General features: G+C 36.1%; 1 protein-coding gene across 1 annotated transcript in view; it reads right to left on the bottom strand.

Moving 5' to 3' along the window:
- The window catches only part of LOC103808763 (receptor-type tyrosine-protein phosphatase delta-like), a gene marked incomplete at both ends in the record, with an annotated part of 60,814 nt that overhangs the window by 7,192 nt on the left and 29,118 nt on the right, over positions 1 to 24,504 (bottom strand). Inside the window, 2 exons of the mRNA XM_009081567.1 lie at positions 8,555 to 8,730; positions 19,742 to 19,865. Of these exons, the coding sequence (XP_009079815.1) occupies positions 8,555 to 8,730; positions 19,742 to 19,865 (300 nt within the window). The remainder of the gene's footprint in view (positions 1 to 8,554; positions 8,731 to 19,741; positions 19,866 to 24,504) is intronic.

Here is a 24,504-nt window from a genome sequence, read left to right as displayed (position 1 = left end):
TTTTCTAAAAATGGTCTTGAAAAGGTTTATATGAATGGACTGATGGGAAAAGTGAATGGGCTGACTACTTTTTGCTTCATCATCTTCCTGTACTCCAAGCTGATCACTGTGTGCAGCCTGAATAATCCTTTCATTGAATGAGATACTACAGTATGAAGAACATACTGAACAATTCAAGCTACTATTCAAGGACTCTAATGAAGATTAAGTATTGTCCATAAAAGAGAGCTATCTCTTTAAGCTGATACGAATATTATGTGAGAAATCAGTGAAACAAAACAATCAAAAGAAAGAAACATCAGAGCAAAAAAATTCTATTACTCTTATGGCTTTGGTTCACCTGAAAGCCAAAAAAATGAATGGATGAAACAGTGCGAATATGAGAAATAGTACAATGGTGAACATTTTTGGGACCTACAGAGGTTTCATGTTGAATTTTGAATTTTTAATGGAAATTCAAGTCATGGTGAGCTTTCTATAGCTAGTTTAATACACAGTTAAAATTCTTAATCTCTTAAATGTATTTCATGTAATTCCTGTGATATTAACCAGAAAGATTCCCCAGAAAAAACATCTATTACCAATATGTGCCTATCGGTACCCAGTTGTATCCATTAACTTTTTTTAAAATAGGAAAAGCTTTGTAAAGGATGTAAAATATAAATCACAATATTCTCTTTTGGAAAAACCTTTCTGAAGAACTTAAATTTTCCAGATTTATTGCTTGCCATAAAGGAGAACTGCTCTTGAGTCCTTCACCACAATCTGCTATAAAAGGAAATGTAGGATTATTTTTCCTAAACAATACTAAATACACCTACTGGACTCCCTGGACTGAAGTAGAATGTTACAATGCGAAACCAGACATCAACTAACTAATCGTGTGTCCAGAGAAAGGCAGCAAAGCTGGTGAAGGGTTTCAAACATAAGTCCTATAAGGAGTGGTTGACAGCTGCTCAGTCTGAAGAAGGCTCAGGACAGACCTGTACAAATATGTAAAGGGAGGCTGTGGCAAGGTGGGGCTCGACCTCTTCACCCACACAACTGGCAATAGGACAAGAGGAAATGGCCTCAAGTTGCTCCGAGAGAGTATTGCCAACTGGCTTCCCAGGGTGATGGTGTCACCATCCCTGAAAGCATTCAAAAAACAAGCAGACATGACACTTTGATATATAGTTTAGTGGGCAAGGCGGCATTCAGTCAAAGGTTGGAATTGATGACCTTGGAGGTCTTTCACAACCTCAGTGACTCTAAGATCCTAAAATTGCTGAAGTTTGAAAATAAATATGCAGAATTTTCACTTTTGCAAGGAAATCTGCTAACTCAAAACACCAATGGACATTTTCGATGTGTGGCATAGTTTCTCTGTCTGTATTAAGAGAAAAAAAACATAAGGTAGTAATGTATGTCTTATTTCAAGCACAAAGCAAATGAACAAAGCAAATAAACTCAAATTACAGAGTTAGAATACAGTTTTGACTAAACCACTTGCTGTACACTTGCCTCTGTGGACCTGGAACTTTTTAGAAAACTATCAGTTTACCCTAACAGCTGAGAGAAACCACTTCATATACAGACACAGAATAATAAAAAAACCTGGATGATTGACTTGAAAAATACTTTTGGCAGTACCAGGTATGGCCATATCATTTCAGGCAAGACTTTGGTGTAAACAATTCTTGAAAGCTTACAGAGGAAGAGACTTTGCAAAATACCCTACAAAGTTTGCTTCATTCATGACATCACATTTGGAAGTTCTTTAACAGTTCAACATAAATCACCTTTTCTACAAAGTTTATTTCTTCCTCCTACAGCCCCCATAGGCAGGGAAAATGGCTGATTGCCAAGAAATGTTTTAACAGCCTCTCACATACTAGAAGATTACTATGCTTTCCTTCACTCTCATATAAAAACCAAATCAAAACCTTTCTGACTTTCCCCATACATAACATCTCTAATGTCTGATCATTATTGTTCTCTTCTAGATTCTCTGTAATTTACCAACATCTTTTCAAATGGAGCATTCTGTGTATCCTCAACTCCAAATGAATGTAAGCTGGAGTAACCAGACTTTAGCCTCTGCAACAGTATTACAGCAATTCTTTCATACAAAATTAACTCTGCTTATAGTATAGAATTTCCACAGCTATTTTGCTGGGTGACACAGTAGTCTGAATTCTAGCTAAGATACCTTGGCACACCACTTCCACTTGAAATGTCCCTAGAAAAAGGAACTCTAAACTTTATTGGATTAGATTCTTACATGAATTAAGGACCTAAGACTGAATGCATTTCACTGAGTTGAGCATGTCCCTGCCCTTATGCCTCTGAGAATCCTTCCGTAAGAAACTGTATTGTTGAGTTTTACAATTCTGACACAGCAACTGGCGACTCCACCTCATACAATCATGTAGGAATTCTTGGACTGTGGCCACAGCGTTCTGCTACAGTGAAAAAAACCCAGTACAAACCTACACATTTTTATTTTTGTAAATCTGGTGAACACATGGTGTACTTGACTTTGGGGTTTTCTTTTTTTTTTTAATTTTGCCAGAACTCTCATTCATTCTTCTTCTGACTCATATCTTAGCATGCTGAGAGCATGAAAGAAGTGAAATAAAATTCTGGTAGTACATTATTGATATGGAAGTTATTGGTTTGCCATTAAAATTAGGGAACGAACAATGACAAAACTGCACACTTAATTTCTCTTTAGGAAAACAATACAATTAAGTATGAAAAAATGCAACACATGTCCTGTTTGTTAATATGTCTGCTGGGTGATATGCTAACTTATCTCTTACCAGATAAAGACGTACATTTTTTTAAGTTGTGCAAAGCATAGCTAAGACTTGTATGTATATTTTCCCATGTTTAAATATGTCTTTCACAACTTTAAAAATGCCAGCACATTTTTACATATCTGTGCTGCTCACAATGAAACATGAGTGAAGTTTTTATGCACAAATCAATTACATTTTGTCTAAATACAGTAGAAAACAGGTTCACTTAGGAGCATATTGATATATTCTGTAATAAATTGTTAAGTGCACTTACTGATGACTATTCTATTATTCTATTATTCTATCTACATCTTTTATTATCATTTATTTTTCATTCAGTATTTTGACAGGTAATAGCTCCAGTATTACCCATCAAAACATACTTATGAGGAAAGATCTGAAATTTGGGACTGGAGCACTGTGCAACAAATGGAAAACTGCCTAACTCACAATCATGTAAAACTCTCTGCTGCACAGGCTGTATTTGTCTGAAGGATCTGCATGAATTTCACACAGATAAGAAAACCATATTCTTGGTTTTCTTTGCTTATTACTTCCTGCTGTGCTTGTACTATTGCTTTGTCTTAGCTATGAGGTCAGGTACATTAGATCAGTGCACACTCTGCCATCCACAAATGAAGATTTATCAAAAACGTTCGTAATTTGTGCTTTTGGAGTAGAAGAATTTAGGGTTCTTCCCACACCTGCCTTTATGGTTGCTGTGCCTACAGAAAGACTCATAATTCTTTGGTGACCAGAAGTTTATTCCAAAGCTATCCTTACTAAAGAGTTCCAAAGTATAATTAGGGTTTCCACTGTGCTTATTCAGTTTGTTGGGGGTTTTGTACTAGTTGAATATGAAGAAAGCTTCACTGATTTAATTTATTCAAAAATCCTGACAAATCCTCTAAACAAAACAAATCCCAGACAATTATTTTACTCCAATTTCCACCTTCAGGACACATTTCTTCATCAACTTGATATTTCTACTGTCACCCATTCTCCATTTTTCTTATACATGATAATCTATAAAAAACTTAGTTGAATTACTTAGATGGAATGTTCTGATTTGGGAAGATTCAGACCAGTTGCATGAGACTTGGAAGAACAGATGTTCCTATTTAGCATTTCAGCAACATCATGAAAAGTCCATCTGCCTTGTGGCAGTGCCAGCATTCAGGTATCAGTGACCAGTTTAGAGAAGCAAAGTCCAGGGACTTATACCTATATATTTGTTCTCATGGAATTAATACAGGACTCATGCAAATACTCCCACCTGTATCAATAATGGGGAATGAAATCTGAGATATGACACTTGACTTTTCTACTGGGCTTGTTTTAATCTCCCCCTTCTCAGTGAAAACACAAGATTCAAGATGTTAAACTTTGATTATTCTGTTATATTTTTTATATATTCTTGGCTTATAATATTGATGATGATATTCACTTCTTGACAGTCAAGTGAGTGTTTAGACCAGGCTAAAAGAATGCCACAAATGTAGTTTCATCATATATTCACTTAGTCATTAGCAAATTTGAATGAAGCTGATAGTACCACTATGAAAACTAAAGCTTTCTTCATCAGTAAAGAAGTTCAGAATCTGGCTCATATTTGAGTAACTCACAGTGCCATAATACTGTCCTTTATTTTTTACCTGATTGTCTTTTTTGACAGAAGATTTTGATTTTAGGTACTGGGGTCCCAACATAAATAATACCGCAATGAGGTTGAGGAGAGAGGCAAGTATTTTCTATCAGTTCCAAAACAACATAGCAAGCATATTCAAAATAAGGAATTACAGAGCAGAGAAGAAAAGGATTGAATTCTCTTTCAAGTGGACAATCTACAATAGTATCTTACCCTGAAACAGGAGATAGGATTAAATGTTTCCAGTTGGAGGCAGTATTATCTTTTGCTACAAAGGGAGTTTTTTTATCTCATCATTCATATAACTCACTACAGCACACGAATCCACAGAACGTTCCATTAATTCAGAGGATCGAAAAAAAATCCAATTTGCACTGCTGGGGTGGAGGGGAAGACAGAGAAGTAGGGGATAGAGGTATCACACATAAAGCTTTACATGCTTTGCATACTTCCAGTGTTAGCAATGTAACACACAAGTGCTTTTTTGAATCTGTAATTTGCAACCTTCAATGTAATTCTTTTGTTTCACTTAGATTAAACTCATATATGTGATAAATATTCTACCAACACTGTTCCATGCAGTGTCAGTGCGTATAATCCCTTTTGATATCAATTATGTTCATAGTAGCTGAATGATGGGACTGACTTTCTCTCTCTACTCTGGTTTGGGTCAAGTGAAATTCAGGTGATGACATTTAATATGAAACCAACTAAGTGTGAAAGGTTATAAGTGAAAGATCTTCTCTTTTCCTGCAGCTTCCTTATAGGCAAACAAATGAATAATGAATTCACTGTAACATCTTCATTTGATCTACTCAGCTGTAAAATATGAACATTCTCAAAGCTGAAGTTACTCAGACATCTAACAAATGCTAATGAACCAACTTTGTTTCTGCAGATGCAATTAAAATCCTCATCTTTATCTATGCAGTCCAGGTTAAAAAGGCTGATATCAGGCTGCAGGACTACATAATGAAAAAAAGCTAGCTAAACAGAAATGACGACATGCAGATGGAAAGCAGAAATTCCCAGAGAGAAATGATCTTGCCTTGCAGCAGAATAATTATCAGGCTACCAAGACACAAAAGCAATCAAAATGGAATCAAAGGAAAAAGAGAAACAAAATTAGTGAAGATCTTCATCTCTAATGATATGTAACAGTGTTTATATTTCATGTTTGAAGTCTCACTTGGTCTTCTGCTATGAAGAATATGCTATATAGAATGATACCATAAGAAAAAATAACAATGAAATGTCGCCATCCTGTTCTTTTCCCACACAGGAATTCCCACTGCTGCATCTTCATCAATACCATTAATTAGATTAAATGTGGCTACTTTATTAGGAGAAGAGGTAGGTGGTATGTCATATTTACAGTGCTGCAGACTCTGAGATTGGAGCTGAATTACATCCTGGATAGCTGGTCTGTAAAGCTGTGCACTGAGTGCATCAGACTCAACCTACGAACACAAAATGAGCTAATTTATGCACAAAAAAATATGCAAACATAAGCACTGAATGCACAAGCAATCCATTGACTAGATTGTCTAGTTTCTCATTCCACTTAGGGAATGTATTGCTTCTGAATACTAATCACTTCTCAAGGTGATTACTATTCCAATCAGTGTTTTTTAGGGTGCAGTCAGTAAAGGCTAGAGTTAGCTGAAAACTCTGCTAGGCAATTATTGCAGAGATTTGAGTAGAATTTCATTTAATTACATCAAAACATCTTTCTAGACAGTGGCTGTCTGTGGCCTGTAGTATTAAGAGAAACTCCCAAGTACTTAAGTACACTTTCTGCAATGGGCTACTTATTAGGATCAGAATTTTTATTTGCACTGATGCTCCTTAGCAGCAACTTTATTATGTTGTGAAGAAATGGGCAAAATTTCATTTGCTCAGTTCCAAACAATAGGCAGTGCCTAGACTAGACAAGGCCTGTAAACCCTAGATAAAATTAAAAATTCTAATAGAATTACCCTCTGCTATGTACTAATTGCCATCAGGTATGTACAGGCAGTGATGTTAATGTAGGATGAAGTGACATGCAGAAAGTGATTCTATAATTAGAATGCTATACACTGATTGAACTGCAAAAAGCATACTCTAATTTTAGAAGTGCTGGAAAGGGTAAAAGAATAAATATATATGTGCTTTGATAAGCCCCCAGAAAGGGATGACTGCTGCCAAGAGGTTTAAGTTATGTAATCACTGCAATTACATGTATCCAAGCATATGAAAAAGACATCAATGCCAACACAACACAGCATTAGTCTTTACAGTGCACTCCACCCTGTTCAAAGCTTAAACATGCAAAAACATTTTCATTTTGAAATGGAGCTCATCCATGAATTACTGAAATATCAACTATTATCCAGTTACCTCCATAAGAGACTTTTTACTGATTTAAAACCTTTCTGGGAGATAAAGCTCTCCTCCTCCCTAATCCCTTTCTTTCTGAACTGTTCCTGATCCTCTGTATTTACAGAATTTTTTAACACATGTTGCACAGCGCCTTAGAAACCTTAGCTTTTCATATTGCTAAGGGCTTTACACCTGCAATCCTACAGCCTGCCGCCCACTTGCAGCTCCCTATCCCTTCACAAAAGCTTCTAGGACAATATACCTCAGGATGCCCGTGGCAGCATTTTTCCTGTGACATTCCTGTTTGTTATTCATCTCTTGGACTTGCAAACCCTGATACCGTTGTTATGGCAGGTTCTCAAGGGAAGTGATTACTGCTGATATTAGAATCACCCATTCTTTCTCCTCTTTTCTGATTTCTACATTTGTTTGAGGCTTCTGGTTTACACTACAGGACTCATTAATGTGTTTGCAGAAAGCTCAGCAATGAACCAGCTGTGTAGCACCTCTCTTAGTCAATGTGTGCTCCCAGCAATGGCAACAGCAATATAAGCAGGAACAACCCATGAGAAGTGTGAGTACATCTTGACAAAAAATATAGTTACTGTGTGAAAAGTAGGAATGAGCCACTGACCACAACTCTCTGTGTGTGACCATCCAGCCAGTTCTTTATCCACCGACTTGTCCACCTATCAAATCCATGTCTCTCCAATTTAGAGACAAACATGTCATGCAGGACAGTGTCTTCCTGATTGGCCACTGAGAAGGGGTTTTCCTTTTTTTTCCTCACTATCTTTCTCTTCTTATTACTTTTTCTCCTTCACTCCCTTGTCTCCAATAACATCTGCCATTAGAACAGATGAACAGCACCATATATAGACCCACTAGGAAATCTTTATGCAAAGCACACTAGTCTGTTATTAGTCTTTCCATCATTTTCCTTATCATGTAAAAAAAAAACCCTCCTTTTTTTATTTCCACTTGCATATAACACATATTTTATTTTAACGCTTCTAACAACAGAATCTATGATTCTATAATTAAAATAATATCCTTATGCTATTACTAGTATATTATCCATATGTTTTAGGTCTTTACTTTCTTAATTTTACTTTATTCCGCAAAATTGAACTTGAAATTCCACAGATAATTTTGTATTCTATTACTGCATACACTGTTGTAATTTGCTAAAAACACTGTTGCATGTGCTAAAAAACTTCTTATGTTTCTTAAGCAAATCCAAATCCTCACTGATTTTAAATAATGTTGAATCTATACCATATAAAACTGAAAACTAAATACTGTTGACATATAGTAACTTCCTCATACCAGAATGATACAATCATATTCTTGATAGTACAAAGGAGTAACATTCTCAGTTATGTCTTATTATTTCCAGTATGATTAAACCAAAAAAAAACCCACAATAACTGTGGATCAATAGATTTCAATTTTCCCAGTATGATTAAAACAGAAAAAAACCCCTAGATCACTGTGGATCAATACATTTCAATTATTCCTGAGTCTAAAAAATACAAAATAAGTGGCATGACTTTGCAGTTTCACAGTGGAACTAAGATTTCCTATAAAAGTGATTTTCATAGTATGGACACTTTTAACTGGTGGTAACATAAAAAAGATAAAGTATCAGTTCTTATGCATATAAAGAAGACAGAGAAACATATATGAAGGAAATTAAAATCGTATTTTAGTGACAATTCAGGTACAATATAATTAACCTTGCATATGCATTCCTTACCCTGGACCTCTCCTCTAGTTTTGTCATCATGACGACAGTTGCACCTCGTTGCTCCCACATCATTCTCCAGAAGTCACCAAAGGTTTCTGGCAATGCCCCTTGTGTTGCTATATAAGCATTCTGCTTCCTGTATCCATCTATGTAGTTGGCATTGATATAGTCACTGCCTGGTATGCCTGAAAAGAGAGAAGAGTGAAAATACAGGGCACCATTTCTGTGCTTTCCTATTATACAAGGGCTAAAAATCCTGTGACATAGATGGATCAGTGCATTTTAGCTTGCGGCATGTCAAGTAGCCCATGGGTACTTGCAAATGAGTGTATGCCATTTGCAGAGCTGAGAGGTATGATGGACTCTTTGGGAATAACTATTCTTTTGAAACAAAGGACTCTCTATGATAAGAAGTATAAAAGAAGCCAGAAAATCTGCGCCAGGTGGAGAGACCTGGGGGTCAAGACAGAAGCATTTACAAGCTGGTCTGACACTGCCTGCAGGCACCCACCAGTATGGCAGTCTCTGCCTGGGACAGACAAGGAAGACCCTCCATCAGATGCCCTGAGTAGGCTCCCTTAAATACTCTTGTTGAGCTCTCTGCATGTCTTTTAAATAAAAAGCTAGTGTTGTCAGACTATTAATATCACTGCTACATTCATTTTTCCCATTATATGGGAGACTGATTATGAGCTTTATTTTAACAAAACATATTGTGTAAGTCAGATTCAAGAAATATTGAAATCTTCCAAATGGCATATGCATGAAATAAAGACCTCTGAAAGTCTGAGTAAGAACTAAACGCATGAAAAGATGGTGGAATCATAGACCCGTGGGCACACTGGATCTACACTGTCAATTGCTTGAGGCTCAGGTATTTTGGACAAGACTTACAGAGGGACTTTAGTTGTGTCTACCAAATACATGTCTATTCTTTGAGACTGTCAGAAGCACGACAGTTCCTAACTACAATCTGTTTAACTCAAGGTATGCAGTACCATGCCTGTACTCAGAGCTGGACCATAACAGGCTGCCTGCCTCGGTCAAGGAGGAGTACTGTCTGTAGTGAGGATCACGCTACTAGTCTGCATTAATAAGGCAGCCATAGAAAGGGATAAATATGGACTTCAAATTCTCAGTCTGAATTCAGCAGTGGAGTGTCCAGCTTTTAACTCAGACTATGTGCACATTGGAAGATAAAGCATGGAGTTTTTATGCCACTGCTTTTTTTTTCAAAACTGGTGACTTGAGCAAGAAAAGATATTCATGAGGGATCCCAGTGCTGGTTGGATGACAAAGCAGCATTTCCCATCTTACTACAGTGTTGGTACTTCGAAAACTTCCTCAGAAGAGTTAGGTGAAATACAGATCTGTGCATCATAATAAAATAATGCAAAAGGTTTGTTAAAGCAATTGACAGAAGTTACTTCTTTGAGCAGAAATGAATGATTTATATTTACACAGCCAATCTGTCATGCACAAGTCTACAGCCCCCAGATACGGTGCAGGTTCCACAAACTCTTTCAAAAGAGAGTCAAGGTGGTGATACAAGCTTCCTGGCTTATTCTAAAGCTATGACTGTTTTCACTCCACAAAGCTGAGTTTCTTTAGCTATGCAACAGAATAAATTACTGACTATGTTTAAATAAGTGTTCCCCAAGCTTTCTCTCAGAAACTGAATCTTGAGATCTGTTCTGATGTATTATCTCCTGCTGGTGATCCCAGACCAGGAATTACTGGAGTTGCACATTCCTGTCTTTCCTGACAAGCACTGGCACACATCTGAAAATGTCATCCAATAATCTGAATTTGACTGAAAAGTAGAGGTACCTCTTTAACACTTTAATTGTTTGGGGTTTTTTAGCTACAATTTGAACAGCTCCTACATTCATTCTGGCTATGCTTAGTGTTTCATTCTACTACTCACTTAGCAATGAACAAATCCCCTAACTAAATGAGACACTAAGTAAAATCCAATATAACTGGAAATTATACAGATTATGGGTTACTGTAGCTGTAGTCTATCATAAAATTTTGCCTTTATGCCCAATAAAGTTTAATACATGTTCTGGTTATATATGTTCAAATTGTATTTAAACTTAAATATTAATTTGATCTCACTTTCTCTACCCAATTAAAAGAAAAATATGACAAAATATTTCAGGGACAGAAAGAGCTTGTATCTTCATGGGCACAAGAGAGGCAGAAAATGGCACTCCTCAGGCAAGATATATGAATGGACATAGGAAGACTGGCTGACTCTTGATTCAAGATGATTGAAAGTCTCTTCTCGGAGAAAAACAAAGCAAAATAAAAAACCTTTTAAACCTGCATAGTCTACAGCCAAAAAGCATTATTTCCCTTCCTGAAAGGCAGAAATTTGAGTTCAAACACATCACTCTTGTAGACTTGAAGCTGTTTTACATGACACTTCTTATTGTGGATATTGGAATTAATGACTTAGAAAATACAACTGCTAGGCACAATGCTGTATCTTCTTCCTTTATCAAGATAATAAAACACTTTTTCACAAAACAGATGAGAAAGAAAAATGAAGCCAACAGGAGAAATCTACACCAACTGGGTATTATTACCAAAGGAACTGAGAAAGCTGGCAAGAAATGTTTTCTGTATAAATTAGAATTATATTATGATGCCTGGTATCATACTTTGAGGCACATGTTATAAATAAATGCCTGAGGAAAAAATGAAAACAGAAAAACAACACTTTGTAAAGTGGTTAAATGATCTTCTGGGAAAGCTGTCCTCTGGAACTGATACTGCACAAACTCAGCATGAAAATTATGCATGAGAAGTATTGCAAACTGTTCACTAAAGAATGATGTCTATGAACCTTAGCAGCCAAACCTAGCACCTGATGTAAAAAATTTCAGAATATCTAAAATTGTAAATATGCTTTCTACTTACTAACTTGTAAAAAATTCATTTAAAAATCACAATAGAATAAATAACTTCTAAATTAAATTCTAATTCCTTAAATTAGAATGAGGAAAAACTTCCAGATCATTCCTTCCTTGATCACAGATTCAACTAAGAAAGAATTAATATTAACAATTACTGGTAATTCCAAAGAGAATTTCTTCCTGTCTAGGTTAAAGTGGAAATTTTCACCCTATTTCTCCACTTGACTTTTATAAAGATGACCCAAAAAATTCCTCTATGTCCTTTAGCCAGAAATATTATTTTACAAGGCAAGTCAGACTCATGATGCATGAAGAGGATATGGCTGGGACATTGACATAAGAGTCCATTCACCACAGGCCCTGAGCACCTGTTAGTGATGTAATCAATGTAGTTTTGCAAGAAAACCCTACCTGCTGCTCCAACACTAGCACTGAGAGAAGATTTTCATCAAGGGTTTATCTCTAGCAGAATACAGTACTCAACAGGGTTATATGTCTGCCAAGATCAAGAGAACAACAGGATTCACAACGTTCAGCTCCACTGTCTCTCTCTCACACAGTATCTATTAGGTATTTTGTTCTCCATCCATTCTCATAGTTCCTTCAAGTATCATACCCAATTCTCACACCTCTTTTCACTGCTGTTTTCATGCATGACCTCAGTTTCACATCCTGTTCCAAAATCCTTTTGTATTCTGTAATACCATTTTCTCACTCTCTATCTCACACTTTGCCATGAGTTTTTGCTTCATCAGCTATATCCCCACAACACATAAACTTAAAGCTCTCTCGGGAAGGTGTCTTATCACAAGAGGACTAATGAATTGTGTGTAGTTTAAAAATAACAAATACAAAACCTGAATATCTGTAAATATCTACACTGATCAAGCATAAAAAATATCAAAGGCAAATAAATCTACATATTAAAATATCACTTTCTGCAATGACTTTTCTGGCCATAACCTCATTCTGAGCTGAGAAAGCTGAACAATTCTCTGTCAAATCTAATAGTGCAAAACCAATCAAATAACAACCAGTTTGACTGCAGTACAATGAAATCCTGCAAACCTTTGTTAGCTGCTATAGCTTGAAGGCAATATACTCTCAAGCATAGCAGCAATTGCCATCATTACTTAAATTTGAGTTTAATAGTTAAGAGAGGGCAGTTGTTCTGTAATAGCATGGGTCAAGAAGGGGACAAAGCAACCAAATTCCACCTACGGTAAATTGATATGAACATTCCCTAAGTCTATTAGTATCAGTGGCGGTTTGAATTTAGGATGGCATACCTGAAGTGTAAATTTAGGGTAATCCATGTTTCATGAAAGCGGGGTTTTTTACAAGTTTCATGAAAGCAGAGACAGAGTTTCTGCACAAGAAGTCAGGTAAAGACCAAGCTTCCAGAGCATAATTCTAGCATAACTGTTTTCTAGTAGCCTTTTCAACTCTGGTGATGAATGACCGGAGTCTGCAATCTCCTTATTTAGCCAGACAGGAATCGAACACAGTAGGGGAAGAATCAGATGAGTAGTTGAGCATAAAAGAGGCACCATTTTCAAATACCTCAAGAGAACAAAACAGCTCAGATTTCACAGAGTAAGAGTGAATGAGCAACAAAGCAAAATTAGCCAATGCCACAATTAAGGCGCAAAAGATTAAAAAAGCCATGAACTGTATTGCTCGCTATTTATGCTGAGAACTCATGAACTGAGATGACAGCACAGCCTACTGTAACATAGACTTAGATCCATAAGGCTAATAACGCAGACCTAGGAATGAGCCACTTGATTTCCTGAAGACAGTTATAATCTTAAATAACTTTAATTTGACTTCACGTTTTATTCACAAAGTGAAATAAAGTAATGAAATGATTTCAAGCCTTTACAAAGGCTCAGTACTAAACAGCCTTTCTATTTAAACAAATTAAACTATAAACCATGTTTGTGTGCTGCTTCCCTAAGACATGTGCTGTTAGTCATAAATAGTGTGAAGTAATAGGATTAAATTCTGTCATGCTTGTAAACAATTTGGAAAAACATAATGATGAACTCAAAACGCTGACGAAGTTTCACTATTAGTTTAAATCAATGATTGGTGTTACGAACAATGTCAGAGCAAAACTGAACTAAGGCAGATACTAGATGCCAGTAACAACTGCTTATGTGGAAATTTTTTTAACATAAAGTCTATATCGTTAAGGAGATCATCAAATCGAAATGGTCTAAGCACAAATCTGTACTATAAGAACTCACTGAAATATGAAGCAGCACATGACCCATGAAGGTATTGCAGTAATGAAGATTTGTAAAATGAAGGCTTTTTACACAGACTGAGGGAAATTCACTACATATCCTAACACAGTAAGGTAGGAAAGAAAAAGAAAGGACAAAAAGAGAAAACCTATAGATTGCTGGATTGTCAATGGACCGTTAGGACTAGAAGAGCGATGAAGAGGGAAATGATGAAAAATATGGAGTCTAAAAGACAAATGCTGAATTCCAGAGAATTCTGGAAAGATGGAACACCAAAAAAGGGGGAGGCAGAAGATGCAGAATTAAGCAGGACAAAGAAAGTCATTGTGACGAGAAGCATTTGAAATGAAAAGGAGAGAAAAATAGTTAAAAAACTGAAATGTAGGGATGGAACTAAGAATTGAGAGTGGCAGAAGAACTACAGGCAAGACAAGAAACATGGAAGGTGAGTAGTAGAAAACCAAGCTGGAAAACAGGAGGAGCTCTTAGGCAAAAGAAAGGAAGCTTGGATTTGTTTTGCTTTAAAAGTTCTCTAGTATTAAGACTGTACAGAATGAAAAAACACAGAATGTTTTGTGCAGTTCCTTAGAGACAGAGACAATAGCACAGCCCCAGGTCACTGTCCACAATATACTGCATGGTGCATGATACTTCAAAGCAGATATCGAAATCTATCATGATGTCATTACTTTAGAGTTGTCTGAAGCTTGATTTAGTGATTCTCCAACTTTTTAAGTCCACGTAACACAGAAGTCATCAATTGAGTCTTTTTTGGAATAGAAATTAATTTATACACTAAATGATGCACTAAAAGGGCTGATAAGTGCCACTACTAGCAAGAAATAAAATTATTTCTGGTTTGATATTTCCTGCAAAACTCAGTAAATGGGTACCAAATCTTCACTGCCCATTCAAGAACAAAGCCATTGGATATTTTCCCAAAGCTTTCCCCAATGGAAAATATGGCTACATATACAGAAAAAAAGCCGTTTTCACGAGTATCAAGAATGACAACACTTTTGTTGTTAAGTTACAGCTCTAACAGTGTAAGTAGATTCACACCCCTACAGTTCATCTCAACATTGTTGTTGAGACAGCCACCATGAAGTCTACTCTATGAAATCTACTTCATGGAGACTTTTACACCATGAATCACAGAATTCTATTCTATTCTATCCATGAAATCTACTTCACTGATCTTTCTGTACCCTGTTACTCATCACTGAAAATCTTCTGTTGTTCTTAAGCTCGCAGGGTGAAGGGAGAAACAATTAGTTTAAATGTATATATTGTTAGCAGAAGGCAACACAAATAATGTTTATATATATATATGTATAGTTCATTCCTCTTCAGTAGAGTGTTCACTTGAACTGGCCATCTGACAAATAAGAATATGAACCGTCTCTTGCCTTTTCTGTCCTGACCATTTGTATTACAGAGACTTCAAGTGTTACCAGCATTTTAGAGTCACTGTATTTCCCATCAAACAAAAATTACACTGTTGAAATATGAAAGACATTATCTTAAATTTTTAAAAAATATAACTAGCAAATACATGCCACATAGAGCAGACTTTTAGTCTTGGATGTCTCCTAAAAGAATTGGCAAGACATTATTAAATGCAGAATGGTTAACCACTTTTTTCACTGCATTTACTTACTTCTTAGAGGTATAAGGTCACAGACTTTGCTGTTTTAACTTGACCTATTTCGCTTTTATCTAGTAAATTCTCTCTTAAATCCATTTAGATGCATATAACAAACTTCACTATGTTGTAACATTCTGTCATTATACTTTACCATGGACAGTGGGACTGAGTGTACCCTCAGCAAGTTTGTTGATGACACCAAGCTGTTTGTGGCAGTCACAGCTGGAGGGAAGGGATGCCATGCAGAGGGAACTTGACAGGCTGGAGAGGTGGGCCAATACAAACATAATGAAATTCAACAAAATTAAGTGCAAGGTCCTACATCTGGGCATGGCAATCCCAGGCACACCTAGAGGCCGGGCAGAGAAGTTGTTAAGAGCAGCTCGGCAGAGCAGGACATCGGGGTGATGGTAGATGAAAAATTCAACATGAGCTAGCAGTGTGCACTCACAGCCCAGAAAGCCAACTGAATCCTGGGCTGTATCAGTGTGGCTAGCAGGTTGAAGGAGGTGATTCTCCTCCTCTACTCTGCTCTTGTGAGACCCCAGCTGGAGTACTCATACAGTTCTAGTGTTCCCAAGATAAGAAGGACATGGACCTGTTGGAGCAAGTCCAGAGGAGGCCACGAAGCTGATAAGAGGACTGGAGCATCTTCTCTATGAAGACAGGCTGAGAAAGTTGGGGCTGTTCAGCCTGGAGAAGAGAAGGTTGAGTGGGAACCTCATAGCAACCTTCCAGTGTCTGAAGGGGCCTACAAGGAATCTGGAGAAGGGCTCCTTGTTAGGAACTGTGATAGGACAAGGAGTAACAGGTACAAACTGAAAGAGGGAAATTTAGAGTAGATATTCAGAAGAGGTTTTTTTCATGTGAGGGTGGTAAGTCACTGGAAGAGGTTGCTCAGTGAGGCTGCTGATGCTCCAGCCCTATCAATGATCAAAGCCAGGTTGCATAAAGTCTTGAGCAACCTGGTCTACTGAGAGGTGTTCCTGCCCAGGGCACAGGGGTTGGGACTAGATCTCTAAGGTCCATTCCAACCCCTTAACATACTATGATGATACTATGATTTAAAATTCCAAGAGTCCATCTCATCCACATCCACAGACACCACAAAACAAGCAATCAGTTTTCAAGATCATGGAAACAAAAGTTTACAAAGTACAATTTCCTTTCAGGAGGAAATTCAATTGATGACAACCAATCTGAGTTTTCCTTCTGAAAGGACATTTAATGCAATAACATTTAAACAGCGGTAAGGAAGGTATCCCTGCAAAGTGAGCAATTACATTGGGAAAATCTATGCTATATGTAATTAGGGAAGTCAAGAACTTAGTGGGCATTCAAAACCAGGCCTGAACTTGTGTAACAAGTTATGAAAGGTACCAAAATAAGAATTTTTATAGTGTTACTATGCCTTGTGTCTCAGGACTAATGCAATTTTTAACAACTTGATTATCAATAGTTGGAAAAAAGTAATTTCAAATCTCTGTTAATTGCTTCTTAAGACTTTCTAGACCTGGTTACTGTCAGGGTTGGGCAACTGCCCGAAACTGGCCTTGTGTCCCATTCGAGAGTAGCAATTACAGGATTCCATGTTTGTGCAACACCATCAAAAATGACCATCAGTGCAGGATTACAGTTTTGACATACTCTTGGTTTGTTGTTCATATGTATTCACTCTTACACAGGGACCAAGTGTCTAGGTGTAGAATGGAGCTCTTCATATTAGAAAGAGCACAGTTATTATTCAAAACTTGCTAATTAGTCTTCTTAGGGCTGCCTAAGAAATGCAGGTAAGGTCTATATGTAAAATCCAACCAAATATTCTCTATATAGTTGTAACAGAGTCTAACGTAGTCCAAATTTAGGTCCTGATTAACTTATAAAGTAATATAGGTAAAGGAGAATGCACTTTTAAAACAATATTTGAAGTATTAATTTCCCTAGTAGCATGAAAATAAACACAGCCATCAACTAATTAAAATGTATATTTTCAATTTTGAAATATGTACTTAAAACCTGAAAGAGAAGTACTTATTACTAAAATCTAAGACCAATGCATTAAATTTATCAAGCTATACATACAGAATTTCAGCAACACAATCATATAAAATCCCAGGAGTAAAAACTTTAAAGAGGATAGTTACATACTAAACTATTTCTGTGTTCAAGAGTAATCATTGCATAAAAAGGCATTTGATATTTGATTTATGTCGCTTTTTTCACCATAACCTAAAGACTGGGAAAATATTTTAAATTATGCAAATCACCAAATGGGTCAAAACCCCATTTGAGTTTTTACAGCTAACATTGATATCTCAAAGAGCTATAGGATTTTTCTTTGTTTAAGCTCTGTGACTATTAAAAGGTTAGAAATTGTAGCTTCATCATCATATTTCTTACTTAAAAAAGGGAATCAAACATTAGCGTTTGACTATATGTTGTCCTTGCTCCTTAAAATACTGAATCCTTTTGAGGTAAAACATAAGGGTTTTTTCACATTTTTTACTATCTTTTATTTAAAAACATAGTGTAATGTACTGTGTAATTTGATACTTTTAATTACTTTGACTAACATTATCAGTTTTGCCTCTTAAACTTTCTTTCCATTCTCTGAATAAGTTCATTTTCTTTAAGGGAACCAAATTTCATGGGTGATTTACATAAAGGGGAACTTCACAGACACCAGATGTCTGACCTATAAATTAACAAATAAACTTATTTGGATTTAGATTTTTTCCTCCCCTTCTATCCCCCTTTATACAACTCTTTTCCAAACAAAATCCTGTGAAAAAACTGTGAGCTTTTAGTCAATTAGACTGATTTCTGAGATAAGCACTTTGCTCCAAAGATCTCTATAAAAAACTTCAGAAAGGTTGTCCATTTGGTGTTCCTGGCCTATCCTGACCATGAACTTAGCCCTTTTCTCTAGACCAGTGACAAAGAAAAGAATGTATTTCTTGAACTATATCATATATACTGCTAATTAAAATATTCTCTCTTCAGTGTTGAGACAAGTAGTTCTATCAGGTGGAGGCAGGTTTCTATACAGCTATACTCTTCTATAAGGCAATCTGAAAAATCTTAACTGATGTCACAAAAAAAAAATCTTGTCAGAACACCTCAGGGGTGGAATAAACAAGCAAATTCTTCAAGGCAATCATTTAAATTTGCTAATACATATGAGAAACTCCTATCTTTGTTATCAAAGCCTACAGTACGCAGCTGCAATAAATGAGGGAAGATCTAAACTTCAATCAGTGGGATTGCCTTTTTCTTCACCAAGCAGCTGATATTAAAATGGATGACACCTACATACCTAGTGTCTTCAGATCTGGAGTAACCAAAGATAAGCTGTTTATAACTGCAAATTATAACACCTCGTAGTGTAAGTTGAAGCATGTTAGGATTAAAATAATTAAGACCTTGAATACAGTTCTCTACATCTCATGTATCATATACAAGTCCTGTCAGAGTTAACTAAGGGCAAATTTTATTTTCATTTAAATTGTTTGACTTAAATATGTAATTTCTTATATTCTGGCCATCATTAATACCTGACTGTCAACAACATAGAATAAACTGAAAAACTGTCTTCATCCCAGGAAGCAGGTTGGTGATAAGGCAGAATTGGCTAAAAGAAGAAATCACCTGAGTGAAAACCAGTGCTTCGTGCTGCTTTAGCTCTTGGTCAAAGAGACAAAATACTAATGCCTGACCACCTTGAACAGTTTGTTTAAGTTAAAACTCTAAAGTGTCAAGTTCTTTTAAACCTTTTTGACTTTCTGACACATAATGAAGAACTCTCACTACACCTCACTGCCATTCTTTAGTCAGAAATACTCAGGTTCCCACTATGTCTGCATATAGGCATTTGTTTAAACACTCGTCTAACATTCAGATTGTAAATGGAAATGAAAAAAAACAAGTTTTACCAGAGAGTTCTCAGAATCCTCCCAGAGAATACAGAGTTGAATTGATTTTTTTCCTCACATTATGGTTTTGACAACTAAAACCTAATGAGAAGATATGTTGATCATGACGTTGACCAACAAAACTCCCAGCTCCTATGTTTACTGCTACACTTGCTTTGTAGTGTTAGTGTAAGTAAACAGCAATATTAATTCATTTTAGATACCACACTGGCATACACACAGGGACCTGATGCACTTGGTGTTTTATGTGAGAGTGTGTACATTTTAAGGCAAGTTCATAACATAATACTGAGATTAAACATCAGAAAAGGATTGACATCATAGGAATTTATTGAAAGTACTTAATTAACACACCTTTATACTGCTATATAAAGTTATTGATGTGTAAAACGATATCAGACTGTAGGATTTAAGTAGTTTAATTTTAAAGGTCTCCTTACCTTCTATTGCTGAGAGTAGAACACGAGAATGGTCATATGCAATTACATTCGCGTATCTATTCTTTGGTTTGTTTACTTCCAGGTTAGAGTGCTCCCACGTGAACTGCTGACCAGGATCAATAGACTTTGAAAGAGAAAAGAGACGACAAGGACAGGAAAAATTCAGTTAAGATTTTGTCATAATGATTACAAACTAAACTCCCACAGTTTACTCTGGAAATAACTTGCCTGTGAAAGAAAATTATTGCTTCAGGACACATTTTAACTTATTACACCGTATTGCATAAAGCATTTTGTATTTATGCATCTGAAATTTCCATGAAGAATTTAAACCATAAGCTTTTAAAATCCAAGGCTGTCTCTTCAGAAAAGCAAGCCACTAACCTTTTTATCTTTTCACTCATTTTGGCAAGTGAGGAATTCTAGCATAACGGAGCATGAAAAAATACCAGAAATCTAAAAAACACTGTGATAAAGTGGAGTAAATATTTTTGTTTTTCCTTATTAGCAAGTGCACATGTTCAAAGATTTCAGTGTCCTGCTTATTAAATAAAATCCAAACATTCATGAAGATATTTTTTCCCGAAAAACTTAGCATTGTTTCTGTTCTTTCATTTTGATGCCAGGCAAACACATGATACCAGTGTTGCTCAGGGAACCAACTGCGTATCATCCACAGACAACATAAATAAAACTTATTTTTTATTTTCTTGAGTAATAAATAAGTAAGCAATTCAAACACATTTGAAATTCTAATGATCTCTTATTCATAAACATATGTTTCTAGATTTACTGTTTATTTTCTGTTTCCTTCATGTTGCAGAATGGAGCTACTGAAGCATGTCCCACAGTCTTTCATCCTTCTCCACCAGGGAGACTCCATGCTCTACTACTTTTAGCTTTATACTTGAGGTATATATGCAGCTAGGTAAATACAAAAGAGAGAACAGATGGCAGCTGCTCATGCCCACTATGGTATTGGCTGTATGAAAGGTCACCTCATGCTGAGAAGTAATGAATAATTACCTATTGTTTTACTTTTCCTTTAAGCAACATTAGAGACCTTAAAATTGATTCACCAACATGTCTGTGCAATTGTGACTTGACGTTTATGCCCTTTGCTTAACCCGGGTAAGAACTGGCAGTTCCCGACACCAGGTTGCTGTAAATATAAAAAACTAATGACACAGATAAGCCTAGATGGGTCAGTTCACCAACACTATACTCATTTTCCATGAGCAGACCAGTTTCACAGCACAAGTCAGAAGATCCATACTGCCACTACAGCACAAAGCTACCACTTTTAGTGACTTCTCCCAGGATTACAACAGTTGAGTACATTTCATGCTAATGGAAATTAAATTTGACCTGTAATCTATTAAAGTAAGTATCACTTGACAATGAATATGTGTGAAATTAATCAATGTGATCTATTAGATCACTTGCCCCTTAGATTAATAATTAATACCTGGTCAGTCAGAAAATTGCGTCATTCTTATGCAGCTTTAGATGTTTATACACTTTATTTATGTAACATTTAGTTAATAGATTTGCTTCATTACTGAGATTATTCTAACAAAAAAATCATTCTGCCTGGCTATCCTATAGAAAAGAAAACAAGTAACTTACCAACTAATACCCTAGACTCAATTAACTTTAGTAGTAGTTACCAGTTGATTTTCCTGAGTTTTACTTTTGCAGTCCTATGCAGCTAGGCCTGGTTGAGTTTACCTGCATAACCTAGCTATGGAGAGCAGAGTGTGATGGTTGAGGTTCAGGCTCACCCTTTGCACACTGCTTTACTTACGGTAACTGAAGTATGGTGTTTCCAGCTCCTCCCTGAAAAGGAACTGAAACAGGACTTTTTAGAGGAATGAGAAGAAGTTAACTGATTGGAAGCATGATGAAGCCCATGAAAATTCTACTTGCTGTTTGGATATGATTCATTTGAGTTGTATTGCTATGTGCGCTACTAACAGTTCAAAAGGCATTCTTAAATGTCTTTTGAATGAATCTGGTTTTTTTAACTTCTACATATTTTTGTCCCAAAAATGATTTTTTTAAAAAAATGCAGTATTTGGGTTCACTATCTTAGAAATTTGATTGCTTGTGCTTAACCTATCTTAAAATGTCCATAGTAATAATAGCTTAATATTATTAACTTAGTATATTAATAGACTAGCTATGAAGAGATTTATAAAACTGGTGATGGCTTTATTTTGAGCCCTATTGTATTTTGTTTTCACATAAAGAAGCAACAAACTATCCCCCAATTAGTATTCTCTCACTTGCAAAGGCAGACATCACTTATGTGCTGTGCTTAAGTACAAACATAGGAACCTGATCCAATAGTAGGGCTTCACCCTTTTCCAGCACAGTATTACTGAAATTCTTATTTAACAATAAAGCAAGTGGTAAAATTTTTCTAACAATCCTTTGTAAAATTTTACTCTAAAATTTTTATGCTGCTTTCTTACAATTTACTTCTATCACAGTAATGTTTTCCCATCATCTGAGATGTAAGATTGGTAGAATTTCGAAGCAGGCAAGCACTGCTTAATTTAAAAACATGAACATTTTTATCTGTACTGATAAGCACTATTCATTTCACCTAAGGTGAAGAGAAAGAATTTGAACCACATTTTCATCAGAACTGGGAAGAGGAGAATCATGTAAAAAATAGCATATTTAAGACATGTAATATACATCTTTATCAGCTGACCAGCATTTCACCAACATTATATGACTTGGAAAGTACTAAGTGTTACATAATGACTTCTCTCAGCAAGAATCACACCTCTTTTTCTTTCTGAGTGAATGGAAGTGAGTAAGGTAACTTGTGCAGGGTATTTCCGAGGGAAGTGGTGGCTGCCCCATCCCTGGCAGTGTTCAAACCGGGCTGGATGAGGCCCTGAGTATCCTGGTCTAGTGGGGAGGTGTCCCTGCCCATGGCATGGGGTAGAGACTGGATGATCTGTAAGGTTCACTCCAACCCCTAAAATTCTTTGATTCTATGATTCTATTTGCAGGTCAAGTATTCAGAATTTTGGAAAGTACTTAGCATGGGGCTTAGCTCAGAATTCTAGTCATAATTTAAAACATAAACATACTAATTTCAAAATAAACAGAAGATGCCAACTACATACTAGTACATCATACTTTAAATAAGCCTTAAAATAAAATCAATTATTTGACCAGGTATAATGCACATCTACAATACCTGAGACTACCTAGTCAGTGTTTTTTGAGAGGCATATATGCAAACATGCTATCTAAATTACAGTCCACTGCCTCAGAATGAGGCACACTACTCTGCATTGTTCTGGATAGATAACAAAAGGAAACAATTTGTCTGAACTTGTAGGTTTTTACCTACAGTCCCAAGATATTCTGTAAATCACTTCACAACATAAGGTGCCACACACACTTTCTCTCTACATTTGACAAGAAAACTAGAAAATAACAATAAACTGGCTGACTGACATGCTGCTAGTTTTGAGCCTGGATTGAGGACTCTGGCTTTACCTTATATAAAAACCCCACAGGATATACAGAAATTTTAAAAAAAAATCTATTTGTAGTTACAACTACTCTCAAAGAGTAAGTTTAAAATGCAGCTTTGTGTTGCACTTAGAAAATTATGGTCTAAGATTCTTATTCATCAAGAGAAACAGTTTCTACTCTATAATACCTGTTTTCATGTGAATTTAAAGACTATTAAAAGTATTTCATATTTAAAGCTTAGCTTCAACTTTTCAGTATTATTATTCCACTTTTCACTCCAATATTTAAGTCATCTAAACCTACTGTTTGATATCAAGGGAAAAAAGCAAACAGCAGCTTTCTCTGTTTGTTTTCAGCTATTTGTAGAAGTAGATGAGGCTATATATGTTCATCACAGCAGCATACTATATTCCCATTAACATCTTTGCATGATGTATGGCCAGATGGTGTAATTCAGTGATTAATATTTAGGTCTACATGCAGACATAGTTAACATAAATTATGTCAAAACCAGGCAAATGGATTGAACTTTAATCTTTCCTGTTTTTCTCACCAATCTGAACCACTTTGCAGCCTTACTATCCTCCCACAAAGCACCGTTTTATCAAAAGAAAGTTAATCTGTATTTCCTCAGACTTAATGGCCACACTGGAACAAAGAGTTGAGTGGTATTGGCAGATGCATTTCAGAAATGTGAAAGACCAATAACTCATGAATAACAAGTCTGTACTAACAGTTTTAATGAGTACTTTAATGGTTTAATGGACGGCACTTTAATAGGATTTCTAGTATTTTCATTCTGAAAGCTTGCCTTCGATAAAGCTGTCATTAACAAAGAACTGGATTTCTTGGTAGTGTAACTGTATAGTATGGGTGCTTTGTACAAAAGAAATAAAAATGTCTTTAATACTGCTATTTCCCTCCCATGCTTTCACAAATCTTTCATCTATTGTGTTCTAAATGGCTGGCTGCTGAAAGAAGTCTGATCTGTTAGTGGGAAAAGACTGGAGCAATATTTACTAGTACAATGCACCATCCATAAAATAGTTCATTGACTAATAATCATGGTAAACAAAACATGTTTCCAGAAGAGTTTCAAACAACACCCCCCAGTAAATTCTGAACCTGCACACTGTGCAGTTTTCCTTGACACCACTTATGTTCCCTGCTGTAATTGTGAGCCTTCCAGGAGTCTATCCTGGTTCAGCACTGAGGAAAGATTGAGTATGACACAACACTATCCTTCCTGGTGTAAGCCT

This window comes from Acanthisitta chloris, unplaced genomic scaffold, assembly GCF_000695815.1.
Source record: "Acanthisitta chloris isolate BGI_N310 unplaced genomic scaffold, ASM69581v1 scaffold4369, whole genome shotgun sequence".
Classification (NCBI taxonomy): domain Eukaryota; kingdom Metazoa; phylum Chordata; class Aves; order Passeriformes; family Acanthisittidae; genus Acanthisitta; species Acanthisitta chloris.
Note: the sequence above shows the minus strand (reverse complement) of the source record. Positions and strands in the feature narration are given on the sequence as shown.